The sequence below is a fragment of the Anser brachyrhynchus genome, assembly GCF_964034855.1.
Source record: "Anser brachyrhynchus genome assembly, chromosome: 18".
NCBI lineage: Eukaryota > Metazoa > Chordata > Aves > Anseriformes > Anatidae > Anser > Anser brachyrhynchus.
The window spans coordinates 11339703-11367540 of NC_137711.1; the positions used below are offsets into that span (position 1 = coordinate 11339703).

The window sequence follows — 27838 nt, forward strand, 5'->3', positions numbered from 1 at the left end:
TTCATGGCAGTGCGGAGCTGGAGCACAGAGGGAGCTCCGACCCCACCTGCTCGTTTTCTACACCATGATGCACAACGCCTTCCTCTGAGCTCCATTGTGGTTTTGAACGAGCTTTGCTCTCTTTATTTTACTTTTTCTTTAACAGATGAAGTTTCTGTCGAAGTGTGGTGTGGGGCCCGTTCCCCTCTGTCAGGCCTGGAGTGGTGGCAGGAGGGAGCAGGCTGCAGGCAGAGGTGCTGGGGGCTGCAGCAGGCGGGGCTGATCTCTGCAACCTGGTCAGGGCTGAGAGGGCTGAGGGCAGGCTGCAGGCTGGGTCTGCCGGAGGTGCAGAAACCAGGGCAGGGGCTGGGCCCCTGTTCCATGAAGGGGAGCTGGGGGTGTTTGGGAACGTGTGAGTGCCCCTGGGGGCAAACCCCTCTCTGACGGTTCCAGCTGGGAGGGGCTGAGGCTGGAGCTGTTCTCAGGGCTCTGGCCTCAGGTCCCCCCTGGGGGCTGCTGGCTCCCTGCTCCTGCGCCTCCATCAGGGCTGTGCCTGCTGCTGCTCGTCCTGCCGGCAGGGAAGGGTTTTGCCACCCTCCGCATTCTTCTCAGCGCTGCACGGTTGTGCCTTCGTCTGCCCCATCGTCCACGTGTGTGACTGCCACAGCTGCCTCCCTGCAGCGTGCAGGGCACGCAGGCTCCATGCGCGAGCAGTGCATGGGGTTTGGGGTTTTCTAAGGGATGGCTGGGGGGGGGCGACTGCCTGCGACAAAGGGGTCTGGGTCTGTCCCTGTGCCTCAAGGGGGCGGGTGCCTCTCCCCACCTCCACCCATGGGGCACAGGGCAGGGACTGGGGCTGCTGGTACCAGCCGGGAGCAAGCGCAGCGCCTCTGGGGCCAGTGCAGGGCTGGCCTGGGCAGCAGCAGGAGGGCCTGGGGCTCTCGGGGGGGGTCCCAGGAGCACCTGGGCTGGAGCTGAGCCCATGCCTGTGAGAGCAGCTGTGCCCGTGGGGTGCTGCTGCTGGAGGCAGCGCTGGCACAGCCCTGGCAGGGGTGCACGGAGCCAAAATCGCTGGAGGCTGCAGCTGGAGGCCTCAGCCACATCCCCAGGCTCAGCTACAAGACAAAATACAGCCACTGCCACCTTTTCTGCAAAATCCACAGATTCCACGTTAAAAGAACTTTATTTTCGGAAGATTACTTGCTCAGCTTAGTCATTTTGCTGTTTTTAAACTGCATCAATATCTGTGTCACCTCGGTGGTATGGTACACTGTCTTATTGAAACATGCCATATAGATTTTGAATAAATAAAGCTACAAAGCCCAAGTTATGTACAAAGATCTTAGGCAAAGGTATTATGTTTACAAACCTATTTACAATAAAACAAATGTAAACAGTCAAATGCAGCAGAGGATGCACAGGAAAGGAGGATCATACAAGCCCTAACAGCAAGGGGTGATGTTCCCACCGCCCTTCTGCTGGGGGCAATGTTTTTTTTCTCAGCGCTTGTAAATAAACCAATGTAGAGCTGCAGAGCCAACGGAATGTGATGGACCAAACTGGGAAGAAGATCTTTTTAACCTACTGATCAAACCCCAGCTGGGCTTGCTGGTTCATTTTGAAATCCACCAACTCTGAGGCACATAGACAGAGAACTCGCACAAATACATTGCTTGAAAGACCCACAAGGTACACAGTCGCCCAAAACTGTCACAGAAGCCTGCAGGTGACACTGTGAAATCCAGTCATATATTACACAGATCTGAACATGGTTTTGATGGTTATGGGGTCCTGGGAGGGGGCATGGCATGGGCAGTGCGGCCCATTGGCTTAGCGGCTTCCTAACGAGCTCAGCGTCTCGGTGCGGAGAGGCGGGGAAGGCTCGCTGCGCAGGGTGGCTTCCCAGGGCTGGGGGCACTGGGGTGCAGGCACCCCGCAGACCTCAGCTCATGACAGCAGCCGCACGTTGCTGACCTGCCCCAGGTCCCGTGCCAAGGCTCCAGCCCCATTCCCGCTGCTGGATTGGGCTCAGGGCTGTGACAGTGCCTGACAGGTGCTGGGCCTGGGCCGGGTGCCCCCAGGGCTGCTGCCACCCCTCTCCTTGCTCCCCCCCACAGCCCAGCCCCAGCCAAGGTGCAGCCCCCCCGCTGCTCGGGCTGCACAGGCAGGGCTGCAGCTGCTCTTGTCCTCCCTCCCCTTCCTGCTCCGGGGCAAGGCCAGAGGCAGACACCCACCAGCTGCACCCTGCACAGCCGTTATTTATTAATCTGCAGTAACTCAGTTACAGACCCGGACCTGATCCCCAGCTGCAGATGTCTTGCCCCCTCCCTCACCTTACCCCGTGTCTGCCTTGAGGGGTTTGAGCCTGCTGGGGAGGAGAGCAGCTGCGTGGTTAAGTGGCAGGATCGTGGAGGGGACGGGCAGCGAGAAGTGTGGCCTTTCAGAAAAGCAGCGAATGTTTTTGTCACACCAAACCTAAGTTAGAGAAGAGATAAAGTGACAGGTCAAGGAGCACCTGGCCAAGGTTTTGCAGCCCCTGCAACAGAGCACGACGTGGCTCAGCTTGTGCGACGCGGCGTGGGGCCAAGTCAGAACATGTCCACTACAGCAACAGGAGAAAGTTAACTATCAACAAGACACGAGGGGCTGTGAGCACAGGGCCTCCTCCAGCAGCAGCCAGGCAGGGACTGCTGCACACAACGGGGCAGGTCGTGTTCCAGCAGGGTGGGAATGGGGAGGAAACTGAAGCAGTTCATCTCTTGGTGGGCTGAGAAAAGCATCCGCAAGTCCGAACACCACCTCGCGCTGACTCATACGCTCAGGGGGAGCATGCCAGGTGCTGATGAAGGTCTGGAGGCTCCCAGTCCAGGGGAACCTTGATCAAAGCCATTTACTGCCCTGAGAGGAAACAAGAGACAGGCAGGTGAGTGACAAGCAACCCCGGGAGCTGGTCCCGCTCACCTCACCCACCACCAGGAGCTGGAAGACAGACCCACCTCCTTCCTCCTCAGACACCTCACAGCACCCTCCCGAGACACAAGGCAGACGGGGCAGCGGCTGCAGGGGGAGCCGAGGGGCCCCAGCCTCGGGGGCACAGCCACACTGTAGGCCTGGTCTCCCCGCAGCTCCCCTTCCCCGCTGGCTGCAGCCGCTGCCAGGCCCAGCAGGGCACGGCCGGGGGCAGCTGCAGGGCCAGCTCCAGCCAAGCCCCCGGGGTCCGACACGTGGCTCTGGGCAAGCTCTTCCCAGTAAAGCAGCTGGGGAAGCGTGTACGTACACACGGGTGTCCGCACAGCTCCGGGACAGCCGCACAGCGGAGAAGGGCTCTGCGAGCGCCGGCTGCAGACGCTGCAGCACAGCAGAGGCTGGGGGGCAGCAGGGGCTCCCCTGCGAACCGCCAAACCCCCAGGAGCCCCGGGCTCGCCCCCTCCCAGAGCTGCTGTGGGAGGTAAAGCACGCAGAGCCCGCTCCCTGCGGGCTGGGAGAGGGGCACCTGGCTACGACAGCTTCTCGCTCCCTACATGGCTGACACTGACATCTTCTCTAATCAGGCTCAACTCACAGCACCCGGAGCGCACCCCCGCTGCTCACCATCGCCACAGCCTCAAGGCCAAGGAGCAGTTCTTTCCCTCCCTCCCTCTGCCAGGACAGCTCACCCACCCACCGGCTGCCCCGGAGCGAGCACCTCGCCCCCGCGCGCTGCCAGCCGAAAGTGGGAACAAAAAGAAGCTGGAGGGCTCCGGGAGCAGTCAGAAGCAGCTGACCGGGAGCTGTCTGCTCTGAGGCCTCGGGCTGCACCCAGGGCAGCGCTCAGAGGAGCGCGGCCTGACGGCCTGCCAGCAGCTCGCATGAGCAGGGCCTCAGGGCTGCGACAGGCTCACGACTGGCCCCAGGACAGACGGCTGCGGGTTCCACACAGTGCTGATCCCGTGCTGCTCACACTCACCGCTGACCCTACACCTCCCGGGTCTGGGATGTACAGACCCTGCCAACAAACCCAGAAGCCGCTGCCGTTGTGCTGGACAATTACAAAACCCTTCCAGAAGAGCAGATGAAGAGCTCAGCTGCACACTCGCGAGCAAGGTCAGATTCCCACGGTAACCCGGGGCTGTGCTGCTTCCCACACCAGTGCTAAAGCACAGAGAAAGCACCTTTTCCATCTCCTCCCCACTAAGCTTGAAATTTCAAGCCCCATTGGAGTATTACTTTGATACATTTCAGAGACGAGTGCCTCCAGGACTGCCTGCAGCAAAACGCTGCTGGAGGAGGCTTAGGGGCAGACGCGTTTTGCTAACTGATTTGAGCGAAGGGGCAGGCAGCCAACCTCCTCCCAACATGACTCTGCAAATTACTTATCAGCTAGAAAGCTGCTCTGCCAACTAGGACAGGGGAGAAACAAAAAACCAAACAGGATTAAAACACAGTAGTTTGCTTCCTTTTGAACAGAAAACTGACGTTCAATCGCAGCAGCATGGAAGGGTCACATCTGGCAAGTCACGTTAAACCCAGGCTCTGCAGGTTTGTCGTGTTTCCCTGGGCAAAACTCGGAGCCCTTCTCGCAACAGACAGACGCTGCCCCACGAGTGCCCTTGCCCCACGTGCTGCGCCCTGCCTGGGCTGAAGTGGGACAGAAGTGACGGCCGTGCCCTCGCAAGGCAGCGATCGGCTGCGCCGTGGCACGAGGCCGAGGGCTGCGCACACAGCGGGGGCCACATCCCCACAGGGCTCCAGCTGCACTCGCTGCCCGCGGCCACCCCGCACTGCCCGAGGGACGCATTTGAATTAAATCCCGACACGTGGCATTTGTGCATGGCACTACACCAGGGACCAGCCAAGCCAAGCAGCATTCGCTTCTGGTATTGCTACTTTTGGGGCACTGGCTGCTCCCAAACAGGGTTTCACCCCGTGGGGAAGTACTCAGCCGCAGCCACCCCCACCCAACAGACCTGTCCGTGCAGGCAGCTTCACCTCTGAGGGATGCCACGCACGTCTAGCCCTGCCCAGCTCCTGCTCTGAGGCACGTTTGGCAGCGCGGGCCCTTTTCGGTCTCCCAGAGGTACACAGACGAGGCCAGAAGCCACGAAGCCATCGGGCACTCCGCACAGACGCCACACAGCTGGGACGTGACCCAACCTAAAGCACCAGCATCACAAATTATCCCACGACGCCTCAGACTAAAGGGAGAACGATCCCCATCTCAGAGCCGGGGGCAGCAAGGGGATGAACGCTGCACCCCCCGTGCCGGGGCAGAGGCCTGTGGGCACCCCCAGCCTGCCCGGGCGCTGCCCGCAGCTCCTGCCCTTGCGGAGCGCCCCGCTGCCTGCACCGCAGCCCGATCCGCTGGGGAAAGGCCAGGGACTCCCTTCTGAGTCCTGACCTCACTCTCCGAAGTGAAACCACTGGTGGAGCACGTCCATCGCTCCAGAAGGACCAAGGCCCTGTAACCTATCTTTACAGAAAAGCTGTTTTAGGCAGGGATGATGTGGATTTGCTGGCAGCAACGCCGTGAGAAGTGGTGAGCATGAGGACAGCGGTCACGCGAAGAGGTGCCAGCACTGCGCAAGATGGGGAGTGCTCCCAGCACTACGATGCACAAGGGAGACAAGCAGGCTTTCTGATGAAGATGGAGAAGATTAAAACCTTGTTTAGAAGCTTTGTGAGGTTTCCCCGTGATTTGCTAATTAAAAGAATATCAAGACAGAGCAGAGCGCTCGTTTGCGGCAGCAGCTTCTCCCCGGCTCAGCTCCCAGTGAACCCGCACTGTTCATTGTGTACTGCTCGCCCAGACTTGCCCTCGGTGCAGAAACAAAGATCAAGAAGCAGCTTTGATTCGCAGGAAGCCAGATCAGTAAGTGGGGCACAGGAAAAGGCTTCGAACAGTAGCAGCAAACGGGGGGATGCTGAAGGCTGGCCTTATGGCTGAGTTTATAGATGTTTTAGCAGCCATGGACTTCTGTTGTTAACAAAAATGCACAAAAGAGAAATTAGCATTACTGCAGTTAGAAACAAAAGGAAAATAAAGTTAAGCGGAGCAATTCTTTAAGAAAAGAAAACAACTGTAGTGTGGTGGACGACTACTGACCAACGAGAACAACCTGGGAAGGGAGGTCTTGTGCTCAGTCTCTGGGGCCAAAACCCTCCCGTTGTGGCACACCCAGAGCCGGGAGGAGCACGCACATCGCTCCACGCTCACCGCTCCATCCAGGCTGGCACGCACACGGGGTGACCACACGCAGAGCTGGCGCTGCCGGGCAGCCTGGGGACCTGCCCTGGGTGATAAATCCCGGCCAGGCCGCTCGCTTCCTGCTGCCGCCACTTTCCCCGCTCGCTCGGACCCGACCCAACCCAACACGCTCTGCAGCGCCCGCCCTGCGCTCCTGCTCGGGGCTCCTCACAAGTCAGGCTCTGGCGCTTCCAGCGGAGCTGAAGCCACCGGTCCCTGCTGGGCACGTCCCCCGCAGCCGCTTCTGACGGGCCCTGCCTGCCTGTCCTGGCAGCAGCATGAACCTTGCGCCCATTTCCAACTGCTCCCTCTGCCCTGTGATTACTTAAGGCAGGCTTTTACTCACTGATCTGTATTTCGAGCTGTACTTTGCATTTAGCACAATGTCTCTGAGACTCCCTCGACCCGTAAGCATCACACAGAACCTCACCAGAAGATTGTCTCGCAGCTGAACAACCCAGCCTGAAGAGTACACTGATGTGGTCAAAGCACACTTGGAGCCCAGCTTATCAAGGAAGCACGAGCAGAAGGTTCCCAGGCAGACGAGTGCTTTACACCAGCTCCCTGACCCTCCCGAGTGCACCAGCAGCACAAGGAGGCACAACAACACGCAGAGCGGAGAAGCAGGCAGGAGGATGGGGCAGACTGAGCTGGCGGGGAGCTGTGCTCCAGATGGGGCAGGGCACTGACCCTGCACACTCCCTCAGGAGCAGGATGAGCCCTGGGGTCCTGCTCCTGCTGCTGGCAGGGCAAGGGGCTCACAGCCCTGCTCCCCTCCTCCCCCCTGCTCCGCAGCGCCCTGCGCAGCACCTCGGTGCCTGCTTGCTTTGCCACGACCACAGCTACGGCAGCTGAGCGGCAGCCAGCCAATGTCCAACGCAGCGCTGAAGAAAAAACATGACCAAAGGGCAAAATTCACCAAGTTTCAAAATGAAGATTTCACCGAGGTTTTAAAATTCACTAAGTTAGCAGCGCTACTTCGCCCCGTATCTCTGATGCGTCCGGTTCAGTCAGAAGCATGCAGGTATTTGAAAAAATATTAAACCAAGAAAGCAAGCAGCACTCAGTCTTATAGTTGCAACTGGTCACAGCACCAGAGAAGTTTATCTAAAGTAAGGAGAAACAGAGATTATAGCCTCAGGCTTTGCTCATTGCCTATTAGTTTGTAGCGCCAGGAGAACTACGTCATGCAGTTAGCACAACCACCAACGCTGCACCTCCAAGCACCAGAGTTAAAACGCATGCAGCTTATCATGTAAATGAATTCATTTACCCATGACCAAGGTGGGGAATATGACCTTTTCACGCCTAGTGGAGAAAAATTGAAACAGTTTATGCACACAATACAGACATTCTTGGGCATAACCCTGGATGCAAGGAACGGGGAAAAGCAGGGGTGCTGAACCAACCCTCGCCTGCCCTCTGCTCTGTGACCCCTGCGTAAGGACACTGCTCTGCACGGGCAGGGGGGGATCCCCCTCCAGTGACCACCAGCACCCCCACCACGCTCCAGTGCTGAAGTGCATGACCCAAATAAAAGCTTGGAGCCCTGCAGAGCACCTTACGGGACGTGGATTTGCTCAGCTGCACCTAATGTACCCACATTTAAGAAGGCTCCCTCTTTTCCTGGGATTTTTTTTTTTTTAAATAAGGAAGACCAGGGAACAGCAAGACCCTCAGTTCCTTTCAGTATTAGACCCTCAGTTCCTCAGTATTACAATCAGGGCCGGGGACATCAAGCAGAGGTGCTTTCCACGTTTAAACTCTAGCTTGCTTTTTTTAAAAGAAAAAAAAATCATAGCCCAGCAGATTCACAGAAATGCCCTAAGAATAAACACCGACTGCAATGACTCTGACGTGCCGGAAGGCAGGCAGAGGAGCAGGGTAGAGGCGAACAAGCAGTTCATGCCCCAAGGAGCAAACACCCAGTCTTGGCTCACCGCTGTCCCTGCTCAGCTGTTCTAGTGCCAGGCCTCTGCGGAACCCATCAAGGTCAGAACCATTTTATTCCCCAACTGGATCGAAGTTCATAACAATTAAGAACAATTACAAGAAGCGAGCAGCTATTGGAGACCGTTCTCAGGTGCTGTTCTGCTAGGTCCTGGTGTCTGCACAGAAAGATCATGTTCCTAAAGGAACGAGTCTGGAGGAAACTGATCTTATGCTAGACTTGGTAGAGCGTAGAAAAAGGAAAAAAACAGTAGGTAAGTCCTGCCTCCTCCAACTCTCCAGCAAAGCTCACTTGCAAGCCCAGCTATCCTCCAAACGTCCCCCGGAGCGATGCTGAGGTGACTGCTCCTATCCCTGCTCCCACCACGCCAGCTCCTGCACCTTGAGCCGCCTGCTCAGCTCCACTCAGCAAGCAGAGAGCAGGCGTTTGAGGAGAGATGGAGGTTCATCGAACATTTTAACCAACAAAATGGCAAAGGAAAGTAAATGGAAGCGTAACGACGTGACTGAATTACCTCTGTCACAATCCCACCACCCAACAACTGGCTGTTCATAAGGCAGCGGCTGCAGATTGGACCGGGTCTACGAGCACGCGTGGCTGATTCAGGCTCCAGCGACAATTTGGGGCGGGGAGGAGAGTACAGGGGCTGGAGAGAAAGGAGGAGAAGAGGGGAGAAGAAAGGGCACTCCTCAGCTCAGCCCCTCGTGCCCAGCTGCCGTGATGTGCAAGGGACCGGGCACCGCCAGCAGGCGGGCACGGCGGGGCCGGCCTCGCCGCCGTGAGGGCTCTGCCCGGCTTACCGGTGCGGACACAATTATTCAGGCTTTACACGGGAACCGCAGCGGCGTGTACGCAGCACAGACACCGCATCCACCCCCAGGGCACCAGAGAGGCGGGAAGGCAAAGCGAGGGCAGCTGCGAGGGGAAGGGGCAAGCCCCTGACCCCAGCAGCACATACGAGAGGAGGAGAGAGACAGGACAGCAGGGCTCAGCAAGGGTCTCACAACGTGCGGGCGCATCAGTCATTTCCACGCGCTCCTCTAGCCTGCTAACATCCTCCAAGTCTGCTGTAGAAGTGCTCTACCAATAGGCTGCCTTCCTAAGCCTTTTTCAGCTACAACCTGCTCTGAGCTGCAGGCAGCCAGCCCAGGTAACAAATGTGATGACAATCTGGATAATTAAAAGTGACCCCCCCCCTCCTCCCCCCATGCAGCAATCAGCTTATTTGTCACACCACACCTCAATATAGCCACGCTGCCTGCTAAGAGCAGCTCTAATCTCTCCCTAGCACTATCCCGACAGCTTGCACACGAAATGAAGCCTGGGTTGCAAGCGTAAGCACTGCTGTGGGGGTGTGTGGACCCCGGTCAGCCTCCCAGTATGCAGACAACCCTGAAGTCTGTCCGATTTGCAAATGATGATGACCTTGTTAAGTATCTGAACACTTCCTTTCCAAAAGCAACCAAAAATGGTTGCTGTGAGAACTCTGTATGCCAGTTTCTAAGCATCAGCTTGCCCTGCTACCCACATAGCAACGTGATTCAGCTCACAGGAGAAGGATTGCAGAAGCCCAGCTTGACTGTTCTCTATATGGCACTCTTTAGGTTGCTAACAGCTCATTTAATGCTCTAAAATAAATCCTAGATTGAGGGTGTGCTGAATATCAGCATTAAAACTGCACTGGCTTGGGGTTTTAACAAGGAAGACTGGCACCACGGAGGGAGCACGGAGGGTGTTTTGCCCAGTGACACCAAGCCCGGGTTTCAGTATCACCGAGTAGCCCCGGAGGAGCGCTCGGCTGCGCCTCCTGCCCTGCAGCGCTGCTCATCCAACCACAGGGACGGGGACGTCCTCCTGCTGAGCCACTTCCCCATACGAGGGGAAGTCATGTGAGAGTGGTTTTTCCTGTGAAAGCAGTTTCTGGCCTCCCGGCTGATGCACAACGCAGCCGGGACGAGTACAGCTGCCCCTTCCATCAGCCAGAATTACACAATCAGTGACATTTTCTTTTCCACTAATAGAGGGGGAAGTAAGGAGGGCCCCACCCTCCAAGCGAGCCTGTGCTGCCCACACTAAGCTGTTCGTACCGAGGGAACCTCCAGATATGTGGTTAAGGCACTCCCCACGCACCAGTAGCTATGGCAACTCCACCACTATTTCCTTGAGATCCTTTTGAAGGCCACGGTCTCCCCACCAGCTGGGAGATGAGGCAGCAGAGGGGCAGAACTGGCGCTGACATCCTACCAGCTGAGAGGTCACACACTTGCTTTGCTCTTTGCCTTACCTAAGCCTACATTATTCTTGCTTCTCTGTCCCCTTGAGAATTTGGCTCCACAAATCGTTTGTCTTATTGGATGAAAGCTGTGGTGGGCTAAAAACAGGCCAACCCCCCCCCCCTCCAGCTTCACGTAGCATCCTGAAACACGCTCCCCCCCCTTTAGTGTAAAAATAAACCCTGACTTACCCTTTGTCAAAGAAGGAAGTATGTCCTGGATGAGGGTACTTCGCACCATTGCTGTTTATCATGCTGCTGTTAACATTCCCTGAAATATAGGATTTCCGCGATGCCTGGTCCTTTGCAAAATTTCTGCAAGCAGCTAATTTGGATTCTAAGGCCTGTGAAAGGAGAAAAAAAGTAAGATTAAGAAAAATATTTTGCTGCTCAAGTTCAGGCTTTGACATGATCACAGATGACCGTGATCTGTGTGATCACCCCAGTGTAATCATCTTTGGCAAAAACTGAACTAAATGGGAACAAAGCTCTCATTTTCTCTCTGTCATCCATCCACAATTGAAACCCACACAATGAGATGCTGATGCAGACTGCCAGGCACATTTTGCTTCCATCAGGGCTAGGATTTTAGAACATATCAACTCTCATTTAGGTACTGAAAGTAAGAAGGTAACTTGGCAGAAGTTACTGAAACCTCTTGCTTTAAGAACTTGAGCGAGGCTGGCGTAAACTAACCGGAGGACTCAGAGAGAACCAAAAGCAGAATCGTCAGGTTTTGGGAGTGACTGCACATTTGGAAAATTGGAATTTTTCCCAGGACAATGTCTTCTGGCATTTCTTTCTTAATCATTGTCTGAAAAACATGGCTAGTTTCTTAATCCTCCCTGATACTCTTCAGCAGAAGAGGTGCTACTGACACAGCATAAGACAGCAGAAACAAAGGCAGCTAAGCCCATCCTCAGGGTTTCTACCTCATCTCTACTATTTCCAAGCTAGCCTTGCAAGATCTTTTTCCCCCTGTGCAAGGTAACAGACCTGCCTCATCCACCGACTCCTGGCAGGAAGGAGACCCAAACCCTGATTCTCTCCTCCACTTCGGTACGTTCCCTGCCCTTTCTGCCATTTATCACAAACCAAGGTTTAACTTGGTAAGACTCTCTCTGGTCCAGCAGAAAATCCTTGCAATTATTTGCTATATCCACCCTGCACGTGTATGAATTCCCACACTCGCAGGCACATGGAGACAAAATTTCAACTCAATAGTACATGGGGCTTTGCCAGATTCCGTGTAGTAAAGTACTCCATTAATACCTTACTGATGTACTAACAGAAATAAGGGAACGCTAACATCTTCTAGAAACCCCTTTAATCTTCCTTAGTGATTATATATAAAGATACTTATCTATCTCTTGGTCTCAAAGCATCTTTCTACTGGAAATATCCAGTGTGATCTGCATCAAGTAATTTGCTGTCTCACAAGCAAGCAAGAAAGCTGAAGGGAACATCATGGAGAGAAAGGGAGTCTGAGGCATGGGACAAGGTATCCTGCGTGTAGCCAGCCCAAAGAAATCCTGAACATCCTATAATTATTACTAAACAAATGCATGAGCTGGAATTTTGCATCACTGGCAGAGCGTGTGTTTAAGAGTAGGCTGGGAAAGAAGCATGCTTATTTGGCATTTCCTGTCCTTGCAGAGTAATCACACAGGATTGTGATTAAGCTCCCTAAATCCCCTGCAGACTCTTACTCACAACGATCCCATTTTAAACATGCCACTCCATAACCCTGAGTCGTCCTGTTGCCCTTTCAAACCAGCTTTGAGCTCACCGGCTCCAAATGTAAGCAAAGATGTCATTTTTAGCTCAAACTTTGCTAAAACAACCATCTTGACTGCAGCTATTTCTGTTTTCAGCGTTAACCACAAGGGACAGAGGAAAGCCAGCCCTGGAGGCCAGGCACCGAGGCTACCCATGCTTCCACTCACAACACTAACCACTGTGGCACTTAAAACAAGCTTCTCGTAACTCAAAAGTCACGTCTTCATTCAACTGGAAAGCCTGGCATCCTAAGCAACACCGTAACAGATGTTTAAACCACTTCTTCCCTGCTTAGAGTTGTAATCCCTTTAAAGGCTCACACATTTCACTTCCCGTTTAACTACACATGGGAACATTTGGCTTTCTCCTGATTTATTTTTTCCCTTTCTTACCCAAAGGGCTCTTTTTTAAAATTTATTTATTTCATTTTTCAGCAACACTTGCAGATCTCCTCAGGCACAAGAAGAAACACTGACAGTCCGATTTCAGCTCACCTGCTGTGACATAAAACAACTATGCAATGGGCACCCCAAGTCTAAGGTTCAGTTCTGAGTCCTGGTCTCATTACAGAGAAAGCTGCGGGACTCATTTGAAATATGCACAAGTGCCCAGTGATGTCTAGCCCCATGTACCAAAAGGCTTGAAGATTGTTTTTACTCCAAGTATGAATTTCATCAACAAAGCTGGCATCAGAACTTCAGCAACCTGCTCTACAAATCAAGATTTAAAAAAAAAATATATTATTACATACTAAACACTAGATGTGGATGATTTGGAAGAGACACATTGGAAACTACAGCATGAACTCAACCTGGGCCACAGCCCTCTATAATTTGCTTACAAGGATGAGAGCTCAGTGACAGCAGCACAGAACTAGAGACACTTCAGGACAGAGCACTCACCCCCACTTTCCGTAAGAGATCTCCCACAATGTTGAGTGCAGATATTCTAGCTGAAGGAGTAAGAGGGCTGGTACCAAATCCGTTTGGAATAGCTGCAAACAAACACGTTTTATTACGTGAGTTGCTATGTGACTTGCTCCTCCACAGTTCAATTTTTTAAATAACTTCAGTATCAAAGAGTAAATCCAAAATCCTACTGCAGGCTCTTCATACTGTTACTCCACAGTAACACAGGCTGCACAATCACTAGCCACGGAAAGAATAAAAAGCTTAATTCCTGTCCACTGCCTCCTTTTCCATTAGACCTACATGCAGAGTTCATGCACTCCCCATCTGCAAGGCTTCTGCCTGCAATCTATCTAATGCAACCAGAGCTTCCCCTGGAATCTACTCTAATTTAGAAAATAAATGTCTTAATCCTTGTGATTGTCCAGAGCCTTCCAGATGGGAAGAGGACTGGACTAACATCCTGCTGCCTCACAGAGAAAACAGCACCCCTGAAAGCAACTGTGGTAACAAAGGCAGTCTAGACTGTCACAATTACTACCCACCATCTACCCACCACTGCTACCCTGCACTTAAGCTTAAATATCAGTCACTGCACTGCCCTGCAACCCCAAACGTGCTCTACTGCAGCGTACAATCCCCACCACCCCAAAGCAGTAGCTCAGCTTCTGAATCTTTCTTTTCCGTAAGATTTGCTCATGATACTCAGGTAAGTAGGCCTGATGCTGGCCCACGATTTAAAAATGTAATTTTTAAATTACATTTATGTAATGCCCGTTGGATCCACATGTACCACGTTTACTTAAACATGCGGATCATATACCACATGATCCACATGTTTACTTAAAGTTCACTAACAAGGACCTGGTCTGAAACTATTTTTGACAAGCAGAGCATAATCCCAAACAACTAGGCACAGCTTCTAGGAATTCTACCTTTTGGGGAAGGAAAACTATTTTCTGATCCTTTTCCAACAGGTGTAGCTGGCAAGGAGAGAGACGCCTGGACAGCTGAATCCATCTTTTCACAGTCTAGAGTCGGAGAACTAGGTGCAGACTTTCGGGTGACTTCTTGTTGCCTTTCCCGTACCGCGAGCTCTTGCCGTAAGTCTGAAGTTGGAAGAAGGAAAATACAAAACACACACATTATATTAGCAACAGATTTCTCTAACATGCTAATCGTTTTTTGAGAGGGGAAGGGGGAATACTTTGCAACAACCAAACACTAATTCGCTGTTGCTGGCTTTCTCCAGCAAAGAGCCCCGTCTCAATCAGACAACTCGATACCAGCACCTCCCATTACAGCTGGATGTAAAGAGGCAGCAGAGATCCCCCAGCCCAGAGAGCTGCATGACCCCAGAGGGCACAGCAGGTGACTTGACCTCAGCATTCTTCCCCACTTGTAGTTTGGTTCCATGGAAAGCGTGCTTCGAAATACTTAGCTGGTTACAAATGCCTGCTGAACTGCATTCAGCTCCTGCTCAAATAGAAGCTGGGAAAACAGATTAATGACCTAGTCTTGTGTTTCTAATTCCTCATGTTATTTTTCCAGTTAATAATTCACAGGACTGCACACCAGCCAGAGACAGTCAAAGGGCTGTACCCAGTGTTTCTTGACTCCTCAGCAAATGAAAGAGCAGGCTGAAGAAGCCAGCAGTCCAAACGAAAGAGAATCATAGAATACTCTGAGCTGGAAGTGACCCACACGGATCATCAAGTCCGTTGTACAATATGGCTTTTAAGTTATCCTGAATTTTTAGGAAAGATTTTGAGGGAAACAGCACAACTGAAATGAAATCCGACTTGGATTCCTAGAAGAGTATTTGTGGCTGTTCAATCAGAAATGTTATATCTGATTTTGATACCATATCTGTTCTTTCAGTGGCTAGCATTCCTGCTTGCTTACATGGGAATAACGTGCAACTTTGCTATTCCAACAAACGCTAAAAAATTTCCAAAGAACTCATCCAAGACAGAGGACGTCTCATTTGACGATTCTTCCAGTGTTCTAGAAGATAATCCCCTACGTTTTGCTGTTTTCTCCAGTATTATTGCCCTAACCCTAGACTACAATACATACTTATCTTCAGAAAATTCTTAATCTCCCTTCTCACATTTATTATAAAAAAAAACTGTTTTCAATACTGGCTTTCAATTTGTGGGGCACAAACTTACTTCGAAGAGGCTCACAAAGAACACCAACAAAAAAATCCCAGCCTATTGTCAAGTGTATGGCCTTGCAGTCAGATCGTGGTCTTCATTGAGGAATTGTTTTACAGCGCTTCACTTTGGAATGAACGTTGAAAAACACTGAACTACTGCGATGGCAGGCTTATGAGCAGATTGCCCCATTAGAGAAGTCGTGTTCCCCAACCATTAAAAAAATAGAATACCAATAAAAAAAAGTTTCCCCCATGTCCTCAATGTGAAACACACCAGGGAATTCCCAACTCTTGATTATAACCCAGAAGACTATCTTAAACATCTCTGATCCTACAGGTCTAACCACAGTCTTTACTGGAGTATCTTTAATAAGCCAGGTGATTTCCAACAGATTTAGAAAGTATACAGTAGAAAGAATTTAAAAAGATAGTTGTTCGCCATTAATCATGCATTTCCCTGTCATCTCCTGTACTTTCCCTTCCTATACAAGGCACAAAACCACAGACAGTGGGATCTTTTGCAACACAGTTCTCAACTCCATTAGATCTGCGGAACACAGTTTTTGTCTACTCACTTTGGTTAAAAATCCTGAATCAATCTGATATTAATTTGGCCCTACATGCAGATTTTTTTTTCCTCTTAGCTACAGTGGACATACAAAGAACAGAGGATATACTGTTAGTAAGCAAATCCCAATGCTTACATTACAATACCAGTTTGAGTGTCATTATGTGAGCCTTTCTATAAACACGAGCTTTGGTTGCTACATGTCTGTTATCAAGCCAACTATGTACCAAGACACAGAAGTAATCAAGAAAGCCGTACCTCTCGCTTCATCCTTTAATCTCTGTACAGAAACTAGCAATGATTCCTTGTCATCCAGTTCACTTTCTAAAAACGCATTTCTCTCAATGGCCTGGTTCAGCCTTTGTTCAAAGTCCTCCAATGAAACTATTGTTGCCCTAGAAACAAAATCCAGAATATTAGGTTCTTCGGCTCAACTAACACAAAAGCGTATTCAAAAACATACTAGAGGAAAAATGTTAGCAGGGTCTACATTCAAGTTAGTCATCTGAAAGCTATGGAAATGCTTCTCCGAAAGGACTAAAACTCCAGAGAAGCCAGGGAGTGAGATGAAAAGAACATGATAGCATCTGGCTCTCTGAGATGTACCAAAGAGCTGGAAAAGAGCCAGTCTAGCGCACCTCGCTCCATTCTTCCCAAGCCATTCTGCAAAGCCGTATATTTTATCAGTGAATCACCTCAGGAGGAACAGGCAACAGCCCAGAAAGCAGGGCACTGGGATATTCGTTCCATGATTTCAGTGGGACAACTCATATGTGTCAAAAGTTAGTCATGAGGTTAAGAGCCTTGTGGAAACTGGGCCTCAGCTCTTAGATCTTTTTGCCAGATAGCCGGAGGCTCATTCCTGGTCCCACTGAATCAATGGCAAAATTCCCATTCAGCAAAACGGAAGCATGATCGACTCCAAAACTGGGCGTTTCTAACAGCAGCCTGTTCATTTTGTGCACTTATACAGGCCACATATGTTCCCTACAGTCATTAAGCTGTTATGCAAGGAACAGGAGACTCCTTTGGCCTGTTCAATTTAAAAGGGACTATGTAAAGCACTGGCTTCTTACTTCAAAGGGGCTTTGAGCTACAAGGATCACAAATACAAGTCACCCAGCTGGTAGTATCAAAACCAGCGCACTGGCCTGGCTTGCTCTGAGCCTGCTTGTGCTGCTCAGTTCTCACATGAGCATGAAGCATTTTAGGTTTTGCCACAAGCTTTTCTTGATGTAATATAACACTACCAGCTGATGGAGGTGAACTCCGGGAGTAAAGTTGCACTGTACAAAGAATCAAGCATCATTTTTTTAAACCATGTGCTTTTTTTTTTTCCTCTTTAAAGAAATAATAAAATGATGAATCTGAGTAACAAAGAAAAGATCTAGTGAATACTTTAAGGAAATCAGAGGACTGCAGCCTTCACCTCTTTGCACGTTCCAAGTCATCGTTGGCCTGTTCCAGCTCCCTCACATACTTATGTAGCTGATCTTTAATGGCCCTTGTCTGGCTCAGGTCATCCTCTAACAACGACACTTGCTTGTAGCTTTGTGCATACTGGTGCTCCAGTTTCTCCTGAAAGAAAGAGAAGTAGCGAGATAAACATCAGTAGCATACACCCTCCAAATTATCAGTGGTAAAACGGGACAAACAAAGTGAAATACTAGCTGCAGTCTGCTGATCTGGGATTGCTGGTAACACACAACAAAAAGCGTGAAGGCAGAAGGAACATACTCCGAACATCAAAACTGGACACAGGATAAAATGACAAACACCGCATTGTGCGCTGACTTCTCATCACCACCCAGCTGGCTGCTCAGAGATGCATCCCTGCATCTGTTCCTAACAGCCTGCAATGACAGCTGCTCTGAAGCCTCAAACATCTAGAAAAACAGAGAGAAATCTAACTGCACAGCCTCCCCTTCAGTGCCCCTCTCCCCTGACAATAGCCACACTGTTACCAGAATGCATCTGACATCTCCATTACCAAAAATTAGAGCAGCTGAAATCTGTTACAAAACCTCCAGGTCCACAAGCTTATCTTTGAGAAACTGGAAGAATCAAGTCCCAGACATGCTCTCATCAGCTCTAAGGGTACAGACAGGGTCTTATGGAAAAACTACTGACCTTAAAAAACATGTACTGGCCTTACAGACATAACCGGGACTGGATATGCGAACAAGTAATCCCCCAAACCCTATTTCCGTTAGGTACGTTTTCCAACCCTTGCCTTCACTAAACTAATCCGAAGTTACCAGAAAAGATACTTTTGAAGAACCCAAAAGAGGCAAGAATTTGTTAACACAGAAGCATTAATTAAAAGGCATCATCTGCACACACAGATCCTTATGCAATTCCTGTCTCCACAGATATGGCTGTTAAGAATTAGGAAAAATCGCTCAAAGATGTGCACAAATCACCCATCTTCAGCTTTCTTTAAGGTCTCGTAAAACCAAGGAGACATTCTGGCAAAAAAAAAAAAGATTGCAAAGAAAGATGACAACGCAGTGGTCTGACAAAACATACTTGTGTTGTCCACCCTGTTGCTATGCTGATGTTGCCTGGGTAAATAATAAAGCTACCACTTGGCAAAGCCTAGAGAATTCAAATAAACAAGCACAAACTCAATGACAAGAGTTTAATGATGTGAACAAGAAAAATTCCTCTAGAAATTTCTCTGGTAGGTTGCTGCCTTATTTGGAGCACATACTGGAGATCCTCAAGACAGGATCTTAAACAGATGACTCCTTTACTTCATTTGGATATTCAGTGACCAAGAACAGAAAAGACAAACTAAAATGATATCCAAGACACATCTGTAGGAGAGGCAATGCCATTACACACAAGACCTACCTTTAATGTTTCCACTTCATATTTCAGTCTTTGGTTATCTGCTTGCAAATCCCTATTCCTCTGCTCAGCTTGCACTAGCTGTGCCTCCAACTCAGCCTCTAATTCTCTGCTTCCCTCCTGAAATTCAGCCAGCTCTTCGCGAGCTTCCTGGAAGCTGTAAGGAGACAATTTAATCAGTTGAAAATGCAGCATCTCTCAAGTTAAAACAAAGTCCACGGCTCTTTAAAAACAAACAGCTGAAAAAACGTGAGTTTTAAAGTACTTAAGCTTCATCCACAGACCTCTGCAGGGGAAAATGAAAAAATGGGGAAATAAAGAAATTACATTAAGTTTAGCTATAAAAGGAAATTCACTCCCTCACATCAAACAAACAGCTACATTAAATACATGTGCAAATACAACCTGTATCAAGGCTGTTTCCAGGAATCAGGGAACCTGATGAATACTTTGTACTCCCCTAGCTTTCACCCTAGCAGACTTGACAGAGTCAGTAAATAAAGTGAGCTTTTAACCTGCTTCTGGTCAAGCACCGTAACAGAACGAGTTACCGTATCTCTGCACTACCTGGAAATTTAAGGTTGCTGAAAAGCATTAAGCTTTGAACCTTAGGGTTACTAAGCACTTTGGAAGGAAGCCAGCACTTACTAACCTTGTACCACTGCAAGGTATTAAATTGCTAAAAGTAGCCACTCCGCATACTTCACTTATTAATTTTTCATCGTTACCATACGTCATAGCTCAGCTCCTAGCAAGCTGCAGGGAAAACTAACAAAGCTTTAGGAAACTACATACCCACTGGCATCAGGGGGAGACTTTTCTGCCACCCAAGAACAGCCCGGGAAACCCCCCACGTGAAGGACAGGCCCCTTCACATGCCCACTCCCATCCCCATTCCCAGGAAAAAAAAAACAAAACCAAGGCCAAACAGAAAAGCAGCTTCCACATTGGGCTCTTTGGGCTTGAGAGAGGTTTCACTTCTATTGCACACAAGTAACACTGAACGCAAGAAAAGCTTTCCAAAGAGAACAAAAGCTGGGAGCCTCCAGTCATTTTTTGTAACCAAAAAGCCTCGTGCCCCCTTAAAACATGCAGTGGCACAAGCACAGGCTGGACTACGAAGTACAGTGCATTTCAATAAATCGCAGCAGCCACCAAATCAGTCACTTTTTATACCAGTAACTAAACTGCGAGAAGCCCAAGGGACCAACAATGATATCACAAAGCCCAAAGGCAGCTACTTGCAATAAAACGTCAAGTTACTACTCAAGGCAGCACTTTAATTATACAAAGATGCACGTGATAGCAAAAGGGGCTCTTCTCTTGCTCAAACATGCCCAAAACATAGCCTTGAGTTCCTGGCATGGTAGCACTAAGGAACACTCCGCTTCCACAAGGCTGGTAACATAAAAGCTGGATTTAAAGCTGGAAATAAAGACAGCTTTTTTTAACAAACACCTAATACTCATTTTGGTAAAACCTTGCAGAGAATCAGATTAAGCCACATTCCGATCATCAAGAACTGTCTGCAAATCTACAACAGTACCTTTGCTTGTACTTCAAGGAAAGCTCTTTCCAATACGCAGTTTCCTCCTTTGGACTTGAAAAAGTTGGGATTTCTTCACTGTCCATGATCAGTACGTCCTGCAGGGCACAAACACAAGGACGTGCTCAAGATAGGCAGACAGGCAGACCGCCCCGAAACTGCTGCTGGGTGCTGGGCTTCGTGGCACGGCCTGGCAGCGGCATCCAGGCTTGGCACTGGCCAGCAGGACGCTAACGATCCCCAGCGACCATCACTCGGCAGATACCTGCCGCAAGTAATGAAATATCATCCGCCTTCAGGAAAGGCTTGTGCAGCAGCCTGAAATGAGACCAAAAGCGTCGGCTGCGTGCTGTAGCTGTCACTGAAGCATTAGCTAATGCCACGTGCTCGTTTAGGACCACCGCTGGTAAGGATGCTGAAATTTACAGCTACCACAGTTCCCACTTCCATTTGGAAAATGTTCTCAGAGGTTCTGCGTGCTGCTGCCGGCACCACGATGCACGCTGCCATTCCTGTTAGGGCAGCAGAGGCACGAAACGAGCGAGCCCAAACGCTCTGAGGTCAACAGCCAACGAGCCGTGCTGTGGGCATTAAAACTCCATTTACTCTCCCCAGGTTGAGCCCAAGCTAATTTCTGCTTCCGTACCGATGAGGCAGGTAACAGCGGCCACCCCGACACTCGCTGTGCCCTCCCCAGCCACCCCAGGGCAGCTCTCCCCAAACCCCGTGCCCCCCCCCAGGCCAGCAGCTCCCGCCTGCCGGGGGTGTCACCGGGCAGGTGCCAGCCGCGCTCTGCGGTGCGGGAGCAGCCCCCGGGGTGTCACGCAGCCACTTGGGAGCTCTCTCCGAGCTCTTACTCGAGGCAGTCATTTCTCTCCACCCTCTCCAACAGCCAAGACTCAAGCTTGGTTATAAACTCCCAGAAAGGAAAGGAATAAGCTGAAACCAACCTCTTCGCTATGGCAGAGGCTTCAGCCAGCGCTCGTTCCCAGCTCATGCTGGCAGATTAACCCGCCTTTCCCTCTCTGACAGGCGTCAATAGCCAGCGCTGTCCCCCCAGGCCTAACCGTGTCACGCTGACACGTCCCGCATCGCCGTGACCCACATTCCAGACGCCCAGAACTGGGACAGAACACCCCAGCGCTCTCACCGGAGGGCAGACGGGCTCATTCCCCAGCCCGGTACTTAGCTCACAGAGCGAGGCACAGCCAGCACAGCCGCTCTTCGGCTGGGACCGCAGCTGCCACCACCCAGGGCACGGGACCGAACTCACCCTGTGGGTGCTCAGCACCCCAGAAGCGCCCCGACTGCCTCCCTGTGCTTCCTGCACCTCTCAGCGCTGTCAGATCCAAGCTGCCCGTCACCGGCCAGGCCCCCCAAGCTGCCCGACACCTGACCGCGTTTCCTTTCCTGCGCTGCCCTGAGCTGAATAAAGCACCCGTGTGGGGCACCGCCAGCCCTCCCGGCACGCATCCGTGCAGTCCTGCTGTACCTCCAGACGAAAATGTCTTTGGCGTACGCGCTTCAGCTGCCGCACCTGTGGGCAAGGCGGTTTAATGGCAACCCAGGAACAAACGGTGCAAAGTGCCTGCTTACGGTGGATGCGGAGCCCGTGAGTCACCTCCCGAGCTGTCAGGGCTTCACAGCCGGCAGCAAGGCGAGCAGACAGCTGCTGTGGCTCAGGCACACATCAGGCAGCTCCTGGACTGCACGCGCAGATTTGGGGGGGGAAGAGAAAGCGACGAGCAGTTTGCCTCGGTTACCGCTGCGTGCTGTCCGTAACACCAGTCCCACACGGATCACGCTGAAACCGCTTCAGTAAGAGTCTCCTGACCTTCCCCTCAGCCTCTCCAAGCGTGCCAGCCGAGGGCCTAGAGCAGGAAGCAGCACATTTTCCCCGAAGTAACACAGGCATAGCACTGAACGGGGTCAGCTCCCAGAGCTCCAGAGGAGCTGATCTGAGGAGGTAACCCGCCAGGCAGCCCCACGTCAGCGAAATCCAGGATGCGTTGAGAAGAGAGCTAGCACGAGGAAGCGCCTTGCGTCATTTCCTAGAAGTGGGCGCCACAAGGCGCGCCTGGGCCCGGGACTGCTTCCTGCCAGGAGGCTGGGGAGGGCTGCCCGGGCCCCCCACCGCTGAACCTGGGGGTTTTCCACCCCTCGTCCAAGCACCGCTTCCCTGGAGACATCGAAGGCAGGAGACTCGCCCTGCGGTGCCTCAAAGCCGTCAGCGCCCCTCGTCCTTCACCTGTGGGGTGTCGGAGAGGGACGGCACCGACCTCCCCAGGCCTGTCCGCGGCCCCTGGCACAGTTTTTAGGCGGTGGCAGCTCGCGCCCACCCGTGCCCGCGGTCCTTCCTCGTGCCCAGCTGCCAGCCCTGATTTTTCACCTGCCTCCTGTGCTGCGGAAACACCTCCGCCAGACACCAACACACTAAGCTCTGACATCCACATCCCGGTACGCGTGCACGAAGCTGTACCACTCGCTTCCTCTCACATGCGCGGGGGACAAGAGCGAGACAGGAGCGCACACAGCACACAAACGCGGCGGTTCGGGGCCAGAACGCTGCTTTGAGCGTCAGGAGAGGCAGGCAGCTCCCACGCCTGCCACCGCTCCCCATTCCCTGGGTTCACCAGGGCACAAGCGCCCAGCCTGAGGCATCTGACGCGTGGGACGGCGTCACCCACAGCGTGCCGAGGGTTGCACAAGGAGCGCTTTGCTGCAGCGCGTCGCCGGCTGCCCCGGCTCGGGGCTGAGCCGCAGCACGACAAGCCCTTCCCATCCCCGGGCTCCGCGCAGACGTGGCGCTGCCAGAATCGAGCCTTTGACAAAGAACACTGAGGCTTTGAGGACACGGACAAGACAATGCAGCAGCGTCTTCCAGGGGAAATGAGAGCAGGCTTATGCCGCTGCCCGCTCGGAATTCATGACAGCACAGCTCGGCATTCACGCAGCGCCCTGGGAAAACTCAGTTGCGCGGGCATAGCTCCAGGTCCAAGCAGCCCTAAAACAAGAGCTGCGTTCAAAGCGCCGTGGCTCCTTTCAAGCCCCCAGTACACAGCAGCGGGACGGAGTAACTCTCCTCTTAAAATGGAACAGCTTTTCTATGCTGTGATTGCACACAAAAAAAAAAACACACACACATAAAACTGCAGCTTGTAGGTTATGAACTTCTCTAACTGCGTCTTTTTTCTCTTCTTTTTCTTTTTTAAAATGGGACAAATGTGGTTTCCTCACCTCCAGAAGCATCCCGCCAAGTGGGACGCTCAGCATTTTCTGAACCCCACATTCAGCAGAAGGAAATGAACTAACAGGCACGCGGCACTTTCCTCAAGTGCGTTAATGGACCTTGCATTCAAGGCCAAACCGAAATCTTCACGGAGCCACCCCTCAGCTGAGCCATTAAAACACAAACACAGCACCTTAAAAAAAAGCTGCCCTGGCTCCCCATGTGACTGGAGGCTGCAGCTAGGGCTCGGATCAGATGTCAGAGCACAACACGACGCTCGACATCCAGCGCAGCACTTGGACTCCTCTCCGCCTCTTCCCACAGCTCAGAAGCCGCTGCTCCGCTCTCAGGAGGCAGCTCAGCGACACTTCTCGGCTCACCAAAAGCTACAGAAGCACATCCAAGGCGATTCGGAGCCTTGCTCAGATGCAGCTGCGATCGCCCAACACTTCCAGGGAGCAATCACGGAGAAGAGGCGCAGCAACGGCACTGAAGGCACCAAGCCGTGGCGCGAGGCGTCCCACATCCACGCTTTGTTTGCTGACCCACCACCAAAGGTGGCACAACCGCCAAGCGACCTTTGGAACTGAGCAAATAGCCACCTAAAATAGGACTTGGCAGAGAAATCCTGCCAAGGTCACATCCAGCCTCCAGTTCCCCGGGCTGTCGGAGCCCCAGAGGGGCCGGGTGCCTGCCCCTTGGTGCTGGAAACGGCTCTGCCAGGAAGCATCGCTGGGGCCCGGCGGGCAAACCCAGGCCCTCCACCTCCTCCCATCTCAGGAAAGCAGAAGAAAACTTGTTTATGCCATTTCTGGTTGTCAAATCACAGGAACCAAGAGGTAACCCCCGAGCTGGCGAAATTCTGGATTTGTTTATTTTATCTCAAACCCAATTTTGGGCTCAAAGCATGGCTGGGCACCTGAGCACTCCAGAGAAAAAAACAAAAACAAAACAAAAAAAACATAAATTTGTGTTGTCTTTCACTTATTAGAATATGGAAAACAAACAAACAAAAGCCGTGGATTAGGTTTCTGCAATCAATTTGTGCTTGTTTTTCTCATCCTGAAATAGGAGCTGGAGGCATTTTCATACGCGTGTTGGAAGGCTGCCTGCTCCCATCACTGCTTCGGAAAGCGAACCTCTGTCTTTTCCTGCAGTACTATTTTTGAACTGAATGTTCTCCGGTGAACCACAACAAATGCCTCCTTGCCTCTTCCAACAGCAGCATATGAGCTTTCGGGAGGAAAAAAGAAGTCAGAGAGCACGGCATCAGCACAGCGCTCCCTCCCCGGCCGTAACCATAAATCCTGCCCTTCCAAGGCAGGCAGCGCGGCAGGCAGGAGAGAACCAAACCAACCTGCAGGATCCTTGAGCCAGGCTCAGGCTAAAAGCCTCCGGAACAGCCAGACACCGTACAGTAAAGCCTTCTCATCCTGACAGCCTCTGTGGAATCAGCCTTATTAATGTAATACAGCAAGCCCGTTTTGCATGCATGGCCAAGGCTTGCACGCCTAGCAAACAGGGTACCTGATGGGGGAGAGAGGGACGTGCACCCCCACACCAAAAAAAAAAAAAGAGCAAAACCAAACCAACCTTGTCACGTTAGCCAGCTCTGCGACGCAAGCAGGGAAAACAGAAGGAAGGCACTAATATGGGAAGCCTCTTTTCAGAAATGCAGCTACAACTACCAAAGGCATCAGAATTTTCCTGTTAAAACCATCGTTTCCTTCACACACCTGGCAGCTTAAGACAACCTGCCTCTACTTGCTCCCAGCAGCACCACCGAAGCACCTCCTGCTCAGAGGCAACAGCCTCATCTGAGAGTTTAAGGCAAACACAAAGAGCCTGTGACAGAGGCCGGCACACAGGTCCCTTGAGCCTCTCCCCATTATCTCAGCAATTAATGCCATCCCAGTGACGAAATTCCCTGGAAAGGCGGTGGCCAGAGGGCTGAGATGCTTTTGGACACTGCCAAGCGAGTGACTGGGAAGCTTCGAGGGAGGAGCGCTTAGCGCAGGTTTCTCCTAAGGTGGGGGAATCCTCTGTTGCCTTTTAAATCGCTTACAATCCGGTGGTGCCAGGGAGGGAAAACCTTTCTGAAAAAGGCCACCCAGCCACAAGCTGGCCATAAGCAGGGGGACTCGGGTCCCTTCAGCAAACACTTAACGAGATGAAAGTTTTAAAGAAATCCCCGAACTGTGCTCTGATCGGGGCTGTGAAGCTCAGCGGGCTGTACCAGCAGAAGGCCCCTCTGGGGCTACAGCCGTACGGAGGAAGCCACGCTTTGATGGGAGCGTCTCCTTCTGCCCCGGGGTGAGCGCAATAATACAGTGGTGAAAACGCACTTTGCTTGAGCACACTTCAATTTTATCTCGATTACGTTTGCAGGGACACAAACATCAAAACACCGTACGGATCTCCTTTTTTAGTCCAACTTCCCCCACTTCTCAAAAATAACAGAGAGATTGAAGGAATAAGGATCAGTTTGCTCCCGTGCTTCTTGGTAGCCTAATGCCAGCCACCTCCAGTGACAACTCTCCTCGTGGCACCAAGGTCACGGACATCACCAGCCTCACATTCCCTTTCTCTCCACTTTTCCTTTCCCTTCTCTTTCCCTCCCCTGCAACGGAGGTGTTATCTCACACACCTGCGGCTCCACACGATGAGGAAAGGAGGGTTTTACCCCCAGGAGGTTGGGAGGAAGCTAAATCCGTACACCTCTGGATATACACCTTCACCTTTGCACTCTTGGTAACGCGCAGGATCAAACTTCTGCACACCAAAAGGTGGACGCCTGGGCTCTGGCTGCACACACACAACACGGACACAGCCCGGCCAGGTCTTGTTCTGAGCGTGGGACAGAGCCGAGGCAGCCCTGACGCCAAAGCCCCAGCCCAAACCCCACAGCACTCACCCCCACCCGTCACACCCCTTACAGCCGCACCTACCCGGCGCTGCCAGCCAGCACGTCTGTGCAGTCCCACCGCTGCTGCGCCACATTTAAATACAAACAAATAAATATCAAAGCCTCCCGGCTGCTTTTCTGCCCCAAGATGGCTCCTTCCTGGGCCGGTTACCAATATCTCACAAAACACTGACCTTGCCAAGGCCGCTTACCCTCTGTGGCGTCCAGGAATTTTTACGCCAAGTAAAAATCGCTCGAACATCCAAGGAGCTGCGCCATGTCACTTATTTAACCGTCACTTCGAGCTCCGCGGGCCCATAAAGCAGCTCTCTGCCCTCACGACCGTGCCCGGGCGGTTTCAGAGGGCGCAGCCAAGCCCTGAGTCACCGAGCGCAGCCCGGGGAGAGCACCGAGGGGAGCCGTGTGGGCGCGGGCAGCTCCCCGCCTCGCTACCGCGGGGAGATGCTTGCGGGAGGGCACGTAACCCAGGGCCCGGTGCCGCGTTCTCCCTCCCGTCAGCGCGCTCGGCCTTCACGGCTCGTCTGACGCGATTTGGGTCAGAGCCGTCAGACCCCGGGGAGAGCGGGGCGGGGGGGGCTGCTCGTGTCGGTAGGGCACGGGGCCCGCCGCGCCGCGGGAGGGAGGCCCGCTGACTGGAAGACACCTGAGGGAGACCTCCCCGAGGCGAGGACCCGCCGGGCAGCCCCGGGCCGTTTCTGCCGGAGCAACGAGCCGGGCGGCGGCCGGGAGCGCGAGGCCCCCCGGGGGCGCGGCGAGGACGCGCCCCGCGCCCCGGCTCCGTTACGGGGCTGCCCCAGGGCCCGCTGCCCCCACGCCACGGCAGCCCCGGGCAGGCCGCGGCCCTGGGGACCGGTCCCGGTGCCCCCGAGCCGTGGCGGCGCTTTGGGGCCCAAAGCCAGGAGCGGGGCGCTTCGCCCCCTCAGGGTGCTGTGGGGGGGGGGGACTGGAGGGGGGGGGGCAGAGGCTCGCGCAGGGCGGTGGCCGCGCAGCCCGGCCGGTCCCGACAGACGTGCGCTCCCTCCAATAGCAGACGGCGGAGCCGCTCCGCCGGCCAATAGCGCTCGCGGGGGGGCGGGACGTGCCCCGTTGTCAGTTGGCAGCCAATCGGCGGGGCCGCGCGGGGCGCCCCAGGCCCCCGGACTCCCCCCCCCCCCCCCCCGCAGCCCGGCCGAGCCCCGCAGCCCCCCCCCCGGCTCCCCCGCAGCCCCCGGCCCTTGGCCCGGCCCGGCCCGGCCCCGCCGCTCACCGGGGCGCATCGCCCGCCGCAGCCTCCCGGCCTCGGAACCGCCTGATCCGGGCACCGCGGGGCGGGGCCACGTTATTACGCGAGGCGGAGGGGGGGGCGGGGCGAGGCGGGGGAGGAGCTACGAGGCGAGGGGCGGGGCTACGAGGTGGCGGGGGCGGGGCTACGAGGCGAGGGGCGGGGCTACGAGGCGAGGGGCG

The 27838-nt window shown here is 52.9% G+C and overlaps 1 protein-coding gene across 7 annotated transcripts; it reads right to left on the reverse strand.

The window, feature by feature from the left end:
• Nucleotides 1–1123: 1123 nt before the first annotated feature.
• Nucleotides 1124–27745, reverse strand: NDEL1 (nudE neurodevelopment protein 1 like 1). 7 transcript variants are annotated; one of them, XR_013940550.1, is made up of 11 exons: nt 27642–27745; nt 20241–20338; nt 18698–18851; nt 17271–17419; nt 16100–16236; nt 14048–14221; nt 13107–13198; nt 10618–10769; nt 8668–8799; nt 7476–7510; nt 1124–2877 (listed from the first exon to the last, which is right to left on the reverse strand). XR_013940550.1 is itself a non-coding variant. In XM_080560532.1 (10 exons), exons 2-10 carry the CDS (start codon nt 20324–20326, stop codon nt 2870–2872), a joined length of 987 nt encoding a protein of 328 aa, XP_080416658.1. In that variant the 5' UTR covers nt 20327–20338; nt 27642–27745; the 3' UTR covers nt 1124–2869. The 7 variants fall into 7 exon arrangements, 4 of the variants coding, with proteins under 4 accessions (XP_080416658.1, XP_080416655.1, XP_080416656.1 ...); XR_013940551.1 differs by lacking the exon at nt 27642–27745 and adding an exon at nt 26587–27292; XR_013940552.1 differs by lacking the exon at nt 27642–27745 and adding an exon at nt 21514–26332.
• Nucleotides 27746–27838: the final 93 nt, after the last annotated feature.

Excerpts from the sequence above, each read along its gene's own strand:
- NDEL1 (XM_080560529.1), bottom strand. The coding sequence starts at position 20,326 with ATGGACAGTGAAGAAATCCCAACTTTTTCAAGTCCAAAGGAGGAAACT. Across the intron at positions 14,222-16,099 it reads ATTAAAGGATGAAGCGAGAG|ACTTACGGCAAGAGCTCGCG; the intron begins GTACGGCTTTCT and ends TTCCAACTTCAG. Across the intron at positions 8,800-10,617 it reads ACTTCCTTCTTTGACAAAGG|CCCCTGTACTCTCCTCCCCG; the intron begins GTAAGTCAGGGT and ends CTTTCTCTCCAG.